The sequence below is a fragment of the Morone saxatilis genome, unplaced genomic scaffold, assembly GCF_004916995.1.
Source record: "Morone saxatilis isolate NCDOM2014 unplaced genomic scaffold, NCSU_SB_2.0 Contig2, whole genome shotgun sequence".
NCBI lineage: Eukaryota > Metazoa > Chordata > Actinopteri > Moronidae > Morone > Morone saxatilis.
This window is the reverse complement of record NW_023339762.1, coordinates 15,871,301-15,880,434: the sequence shown is the minus strand read 5'-3', so window position 1 is coordinate 15,880,434 and position 9,134 is coordinate 15,871,301. Positions and strand designations below refer to the sequence as shown.

General features: G+C 40.8%; 1 protein-coding gene across 1 annotated transcript in view; it reads left to right on the top strand.

The window, feature by feature from the left end:
* Positions 1 to 2,821: 2,821 nt before the first annotated feature.
* roraa (RAR-related orphan receptor A, paralog a) overlaps positions 2,822 to 9,134 on the top strand; it is a gene marked incomplete in the record, with an annotated part of 190,739 nt that continues 184,426 nt past the window's right edge. Inside the window, 1 exon segment of the mRNA XM_035664641.1 lies at positions 2,822 to 3,227. Within this exon segment, the coding sequence (XP_035520534.1) occupies positions 3,074 to 3,227 (154 nt within the window).

Here is a 9,134-nt window from a genome sequence, read left to right as displayed (position 1 = left end):
TCTCCTTGGCTGTTGTCTGATAAACTTTTTATTTGAAGGGTGTCCTGTCGGGTGTCTCTGGTGTCTTCCTCCAGTGCACTCCTGATTTGAAATATAGCCTTACATAATGAGGGAGAAAAATAGAGCGGTGTTGCACCCCTGAGCCGGTGTCAGCTTAATCAATCATTTTTAAACACAGGCAGGCATGCTTACTCTACTCGCTTCACATCCACCACATCCTTCCCCTGTTCAACAATGTGACAGCAGCATAATTCATTTTAACTCAAAAATTAAACAGGCAGCATCAAACTTGTCCCGGCATCCTTTTGTTTTAAACACAGCACAGTGTGTTGGTCTCAGTGTGTTTGTGTTGCTTTTGTTAGTGCATATCTAAACATTATAATAAAAAATAAAATGCATAAATTTCACAAGATAAACATAATTTCTAATGCTTATCTAACGAAATGTATACACACATGTAAGGAGTGTTTAGATAAGTCAGTGTACATTTTAGAGTTACAAGTGTTAGTGTCATACCAGACATGCAGACATGTGCTGCTTTGTGTGTTTGTATTTTTCAGAGATAAAATTGTGAGTCTGCTTGCAAATCTGTAGTCTCTCAGCTTGGATGCTGAACATGCAACAGGCGTGGAATGGTAGTGTGGGGTTCACACGGTCAAATTGCAGTGGGTCAGGAGGTCAGGGAAATTTGGAGGGCGCTAAAGCTGAGCAGAAGGAATGGAACTCTTCGCTTGGCAGTGAGAGATTCCTTCTGGCTTTCTGTCAAAAAGTTGTCCTTCAGTGCAGCACAGCTCCAAAAGTTATATCATGCTCTTGCTATATGCAAGGAGTGCAGCACTGGAAACATGAAAACATGTGACTAAACTTAACTTAAAATACTACCTGTTTTTGGTTCTTTTTTAAAATTACAATTTAGCATATTCAGTATTTTTTACATAGATTAAACATCTCACTTTAATGTAGTCATGTTTGAGTCATCCACACCTGCACATGCTCAGTGAAGCTGAAATGAGTTGACTTAATTACTAGACAGCAGCATTGTAAACCATTGTGCTTGCATCTCCATCTCAGTGTCATATTTGACACTATTAACTTGAATGTAAATCACATGTAAGTCACTTCACTAATGTAATAATCAAGCTTGAAAACAAACAAATAAATGAAAGGTCAACACCAATTACAACAGCTGCACTTAACTTTAGTAATCATTTTCACTTTGCCAATCAACTAAATAGCTAACCCAACACTAAGCAGAGGAGATAAAATCTAAGACACTGGATCCAAATAAAGGACAAGATGAGAAGCTACCACAGCTTTTAAACAAACAAACAAAAAAATACTGGCACGATGCTAAAATGCTAAATACAAAGTACATTACATTTCTGCCAGTTTAGAGTTATGTTCTATGCCGGATGTGGATGCAGTCAAACACATTAACATTTATGTGTATAGTTTGGGCCATGTTTAGTCCAGAACCTTAACATGAAAGAAACGGTACGGTAATATAGAATTAAACCACATTAGTTGCAGACACGAGAGCTTTGAAAGAGACAACTGCAACCAGATGGTGTGTAGCATCCTTTCTGTATTTTAAAATATATTCAATTAAGTATGGAGTTTGTTTACCTTTAAAGGAAGGCGTAGGCCTACTGGTTTCAATCATATGTGATCATCAAGGGGGATAGACTGTTGTTAAGTGGATGATGGTAATTCTCATTAAGACAATCCTTGAACACTTGAATACAACCTTGCATAATCAGCCTAATTAATATTAGTTTACACATTGTATAGAGATATATAGGCCTAGTATTTAAAGAGATAACACCTCTCCTCTATGCTTTGATCACTTTGTAAATTCATTAGTTTGGAGCATAGTGATTTATTTTCTTAAATTCCGGACTTCCCTATCAGCAGTCTGGCTCTGTCAGGAGAGGGCAGGGCCATGTCAAAGTCCACGTGCACCGCTTTGAAGAGGCGGGGTTCCGCCTCAGCTTGCCCGCTGATCACATGCAGAAAGCATGGTGTTTGTAATTGCTGCGCAACAAGCTGCGCACGGACGCCGGTTGCCGGAGTGACGTTCGATGCCAGCTGTATCTCATTCTCTTCAAACTGCATGTCAATCTTTAACTTTGATCAGGCAGAGCGGAGACACGCAGGTTATTCCGCGAGCAAAGGGAAGAGTCGTCTCATGTGCTCGAGCAGACTACTCAGAAATGCAGTGCGCTCCTCCCACAGGACGGTGGAGACAATGATGATGATGATGATGATGATAATGGTGGTGGTGGTGATGATGAAAATAATGTAGAGCGCTCTGTTGAATTCTTAGACATGAAAGTTGAGTTGTTCTGCTGTCGGGAGTAGCCCCACGGACCGCTACATGCTGCAGCCAGGAGTGGCATCCACAGTGAATGCATTAGCAGTAAATAATCCCCGTACCTCTGCAGCGTTTGACTCTGAACTTGCAACCATAAGAAGAAAAAAAAACGCTATTGTGTTGTGTGAATAGAATATGATGCGAGTGATAGTGGCTATATTTAGCTGGATGTGATTTGCAGGTTGTGAATAAATCAAAACAACAACAACAAGAAGTGCAGTTGCCTTGCAAATCAGATTCATGTTTTTCAGTTTAATAGCCCAATAATGTGGTTTAGATGCATGTTATCATGGTGTGTTTTCACCATTTGGGCCAGTTTTCAGTTATAGCACAATCTGCCCAACATGTAAAAAAGATAATACATGGATGTACACAAGTGCCGAGCAAGGTCAGACTAATAAAATATTCCCATTCCCATGTAAAACTGCGCAGGGTCGATCTGCATGGATTACTTTCAGGCCTACATCTATTCTTCGGCTATTGACAACCTCTCCCTTTTCAGTGTGCATGACTGGAGCTCTCACTAGCGCTGCTAGTGGACAATCAAACCTACACACCCACCTCCAGACACACTCGCATTTCTCATTTCTTACTTCTAGTCTAAATTAGATAGCAAGACGTAGTGTCGGAGCTCACAGATCGCATTAGAATTAGTTTCAAGTACTAGCGGTAGTTAAACAGTAAACCTTGAAATTCAACATGGAGTCCCCTCCAGATCCAGCGAGCGACCCGGGCAACAGCGCCTCGGAGCCGGCTACCCCGGTCAGGGAAACCCCGGTAAACCTGGAGTCGCTCCGGAAAGCGGACCATCCAGCCCCGGTTCGAAGGCAGACCTGTTCAAGCACCAACAGAGGTAAGCGGACCCTATTTCGCTTTTTACTGTGTGGGGAATGGAGACGGATCGAGGGTTTTTTTAATCAAACTTCAAAATGAATTAAATCGCTTCCCCCATAAATAACAGCACGCTGTCTAAATTCACCCAACCACACACAGACAGGGCTTTTTTATTTAGTACCACCGCGGCTTTTTCTCTCCTTTTTTGCCCGTTCGCTTGTATTTAGTGCCTCGGTGTGTGTTTGCTGGTGTTCGGGCTCCACTGACAGCTCAAATCATAGGGGGGTGATACGGTCACAGATGTCACATTTACTCCGGCTGCAAGATAAATCAATTACCCAGCAACTTGAAATTGACCAACGGGAGCTTCTCTCCGTGCCAAAACAGGCCAACCTGTCCGCTCAAACGCGATATTGTCAAAGTGTCAAAAGTGAACTTTTGGAGACTGGGGGGGCTAGTTTATCGATCAGAAGCCCTTTCTCCATTTGAGAGGACGTGTCCTCCACTATTACAGACACAGCGCACAGCGATTTTCCAACATCTTCTAGCTCCCAATTTTTTTTATTCCTGTGGGCAAAAAGACGCCCCAGCAGCTGGAATTTGTTTAGCTCTCAAACACTGTTGCAAGTATGGAGGCGGTTTGCATGCCTTTTTTTTTTCTTTTCTTGCGACTAAACCTCCACATGATCACACAATAAATACAAAAACTAAAACAGGCCTATAAGATCAATAAGCCCCGTCGGAGGTCTGTCTGTGTGGCTGCTGAGGACCAGTTCATTTTACATGATTTATCCACCACGTCCCGTCCATGTTGTACAGTACAGACAGTATTTAACCACACCCCCTCTCGGCTGTCTCCAGTACAGGCTAACCGGGCTCATCCAAGTTCAAAGAAATAGTGATTTTCTCTGCTGATTCTCGTCAGGCAGAGAGTTGGTGCATACACACGACACTCAGGCAAACGGCGTATATTTGACAATTAATTCATTGCAAGGTGGTGGTTTTGTGTGTGTGTGTGTGTGTGTGTGTGCGCACTCTTCCTGTGCGCAAGGGTATATTTAGAGTGTGATATGGTGAATGTGGAATGTAAGCTGGTTATGTAACAGGTTTAGCCATAAACAGAGGCGCGCAACTGAGAGCAGAAATCATCCTCGCAGATCTTTTTCACTTTATATACAAGAGCTCACCCACTCCCCGTGATCACCACGGTTGTTTAATTAAAAAAAAAACACAACCAGTGCACTTCAGCGGGTATTTATACACCACTGAAGGGAAAACTGTGTGACTTTGTGGGTTGGCACAGCCGGAGCACTTATGTAATAGCGGGGCAAAGACAGGTAGTAGTTGGGAAGCTTCGTGGATTGATTTCTTTTTTTTTGCAAGTCTGACTTTGAGACACTCCTAACCTGCTGACCCATATTCACCCCACCCTTTTATGCACAGGATTAAAGTGCGTCTGGGAAAGAGAAAGACAGGAAAAAGAACGCCTTCGGTCTGTTATGTAATGCTGAATGGATGAAAAAAAAAAAAAACTTGTTCTGTGGGAGAACCTCTGCAGCTTTAAAGGAGTTTCCCTGCACTGTAACTTTATTTTGACCCTTTTCAAAGAATAAGAACGATTATCTGAGAGTTTTAGCAGCAGGAGGCTTGAAGAAAAAGTTTTGAGAACTTTTTAAGAACTTAGATTTTGTACTGCAAGTCAACATTTGTCTGAAATGGGTTGTGAATAGATTCCTAAATTCTTTCATTCTCTCATGTGTAGTTTATATCTCAATGTGCATTAGCCGTTTCAACGTTTTAAAAAGACTGTGGTAACGAGAGGACATTCATTCAGAAACATTAAGAACTGTAGCTTTAATGTGCAGTTATAACTTAAAATGTAGGAGTGTGTTTACAAGACATTATAACACTGCCACAGTCAGCCTATATTTTCTTTCAAGGACGCTTAACTGGGCTCACAAAGCAGATTCTTTATAAATGTAATAATGTACAAATATTCAGAACATTCCCCATGCAGGAAAGCGGAAGAAAAGTTTTGCTGCCATAAAGAAATGACGGCTTAATTGCTTTATTTAATAAAGCATCGACGTGAAAGTACAAGTGTTCTATTAATAAGTAACTGGTTGGTTTTTTGTGTCGGCACAGTTCAGTGCAGGATTACTCAAAAAATAAAACAATTAAAAAAAAATGGCTCACTGTAGTGTTAGACATTTTTTAGGATTACAGTTCTACGCTCAGACTCAGACTTTTCAGGCCAGCCGCAGAAACCAACATCTGAAAGGCAGCAGACACTTGCTCAAGCGCAGTTTCCTTCTTTACACCAGCTGTATTAGACTTTCTGAGGATGCACATTTCTTATCCTGCATGCAGAGCGTTTACTGTTTTAACCCTGAGTGCTAATACCTTTTAAGTAGAAAGGGCTTACTTCAGCAGAAGCTCTGCTGTAAGACTTGAGTGGGTCAGAGAACAGGCCTTGGAGGGCTGTGGATATCATTACTGGAAAGAAGAAAGGGTGTTATTTTCATATTGCAAGATCCCTCCGTTCGCAAATTTGGAAACAATCAATATTAATGGCTTGGTTATGTAAGGTCATGGTCTCTGCAGAGGCCTGAAACCTCACAATTGCACAGGGAAGCTTTGAAGCCGCAAATCTGATAAGAGCTCTGGTGTCCTGGATCCTCTGTTAACATGACTTTGTTTGAGTGTCAAAAGAGTGTGTGTGTACAGTACGTGTGTGTTGCCTTACTGTAGTAGTAGATTTCACTAAATGACACGGACTACTATACGCTTGTTTTCTTATGCCACACAAATGCTTGTCATTGTCGTTTACACTGACAGTGAGTCATCTGAACATCATTTTGCCTTCATTGGGAGAAAGAGGTGGATGCTACTCATGAAAGACAAAAAAACAATATGTTGCTTTAGACATTGTGAAAGTTCTCACCATGTAATGTGGTTTCCTACAGTGGAGAATATTAAAATGCGTCCTGCTTATTGGCCTGCCTCAGTGTCATATCAAGATTGAATCTCCTTTGATCTTTTCATACAAAATACCAAGTATTGTTTTGTTACCATTTTCATAAGGTAGACAAAAACAAAGTTTTAACTGTTGGTTTCATTTTGAGAAGCAAATCTTACCTGATGCTGCAGTTTTTGTTGCTAATCCAAACTGAAAATAAAAAGTATAAAAATATTCAGTCTTCTCTTAATGAACACGTAACCAGACTTTCATCCAGCAGTTTTATTTTTGGGCAGCGGAATGAGAGCTCTTGGCTAGACTGGCAGCATTTATTTAGTTGTTGTTGACACAAGACGGATGAGGTGCAGAGACGCAGAGGCTTTTAAAAAAAGGTTTTATACAAAATCTCAGAAAGCCAGGAGTTGGCATTGGTTTTTCACGCCACTCGGGTGGACAGCAACATTGTTGGGGCTGTGGCATTCTCAAATTCAATGAATTAGGGCTCTCTGCCCGCTGGAGAGCATGAAGATACAGGTATAGGCTTATAGCTGAGCCTTCAGCTCGGACAGATCCGGCAGAGGAACTCCATTAGGTGTTCCTTTTTTTCTGGCTGGCTGCCTGTAACATAATATTGAGTTTCAGTCCTCCTGCGTTTTCAATTCTTATGTCTGGGTGAGCTGATAATATCATGAACTGTTTTATTGGTACCTGTCAGACAGTTAACGTTGTTAAATGTTAACAATCAGCCTATTTGAAGTCAAAACTGAGTATTTGATTTATTCACATTAAGTTCTTCTCAGACCGACAGTACTGTATGTAAAACATGAGCCAATTCAACTGAAAAAGATGAGGAGTATTTCTTCGATGTTACGTTGAACTGTTGCATAGGCGGTGACATCTGCTCCTAGCTTAGACTTTGGCACCGATACCTTTGTTATGAGCTTCAAAGGTCAAATTACATTTGAGCAGCAGCATGCTTATCTAAGGAGGATGTACCTGTGAAATGTCAACATAACATCAGGATTAGTAGTTAAATGCGCACTGATTGAGATTTCGTCATATCAGGTGTGATGCTCTTTCTTTCTCGCCGTCAGTTCAAAAATAAGTAACAAATTGTATAAAATAATGAGACATGATTTTGGCTCAAATTGTCCTACTTATGTATACAGTGCTGTGAATTGGTCTTTAGTTTTTAGGTCCCATGAAATGAAAAATCCCGCTTCTCTTTTCCTTACCTCGTTTCCCTCTGTGGATTGTTTTGTTCTCTATCGTCATTTGCCAAAAATGTTAAAAGCGTGTTTGGTTATTTTATATCATAAACCAGTTCATTGCCAGTAAAGTTTCAATGAAATGTGATCATTGATTTTACACATATAGTCAATAAGTTTACCTTTGTAATAAAGATAATTAGCATTAGTAGAATAATACAGACCAGTAACCTTGTTTCCATTTCTGAAAGTGTATCAGTTGTGATATAAATGACTCAAATTTACTTGTTAACTCATTATATTAAAATATTTAAATGAAGTCCCTCCTGATTTTAAGTCCTGTCTTAATACCCTGCTTTTGGGGAAGATTACACTGACAAAGGCAATTTATGGGACCTAGCAAATAGTTTTAGTGCTTTTTAAATAGACATTTGAAGCGTTTTAGCTCCGCTAGTTAAGCTATAGTGCAAGGCTGAAATGTGACTGGCACCTTTTTAGTCAGATGGTTAACCACGTTGGTTTAGTTTGGTGTATCTGTGTGGCATCTAGGGGGCACTAAGAGAGTTTTAAGATATTTTTTTGTAATTTTCTTTGGAGCATTTAATCAGCCGTATCTACGAACTGGAGGGTTTTCAAATCATGCAATTACCTGTGATTGTTTTCTGTATTTGATCCGAGGGAAGCTGAATGAAAGGACTCCTGTGGATGTATTGTAGGAAATTGCCTTGTACACACACTGCTGGTTCTCCCCAGCCAGTGAAAATGTACACACACTGGCAGGACGATGCTAGCTGTTAACTGGCATACCGTAGCCTGAGTACTCAGTCCATCACGCTTTCTGTAAGTTTAAACATGAGAGCCAATAGCTTCAGAGTTCACCATGCTCAAAGTTCATTACACAGCTCAGGATGCACACTTTAGATGCAGAACAAGGGTGTAACAAACTAAAACACTACAACAAAAATGTATTCCACAAATGTAAGAAAACCTGTAAGTCGGCTTTTAGGTTCATCTGGGGTATATTGTAGGCAATGCAATGCAAGCCCTAACAGGCCCCTATATTAATTAAAAAAAGTTTGGAAATGTCAAACTTACCCTAGACCAAATCTGAAAGTTTTATTCTTGTGGGACAATTTATTTTGGAGTTTAAATCACCAGTGGCTTAACTGGGGCTGGCGAGGAAGTTTCAACTGGTGACAGACACCAGATTTGATGTGAAATCTCCAGTGGTGAATGATAGCTCAGATCTATGGCCCATTTACAGAAGTTTGTATCTTAGATAGAAAAGTCTGAATAGTAATGACCGGAAATACTCCAGATGCATTATTGGAGGGCGTTAAAGGCGTCTAAATTTAATGTGGTACACTGTGACCTAAGTACTGGTGCCGCTTGGCTCCGTGCTGCTCGGCGCCTCTCTGATATGAAAGGGGCCCCTTAAAAGAGGACTGGAGGGAAAGAGGTGGTGAGAGGGGTCTAGAGGATCACTCAGAGGAATTCTTATGTCACATCTATGGCCAAGCCTTTTACATCTCTACCAGTGTGGAGGGTGCAAAGCTCCCAAGCAGGTAGGTAAGCCCCTCGCACTGAAAATCCCAGTACTCAGTTAGGAACTTTGACCAGCAGTATCTTTGAAACCATCATTCCTGTGCTTCTGAACACAATCATATTAGACATACTGTACATTCACCTCATGTGTGTCATGTCATGTGAACCTAAAGCCGTTGGGTGTCCACATGCTTAGAGGAGAAAAAAAAAAAAA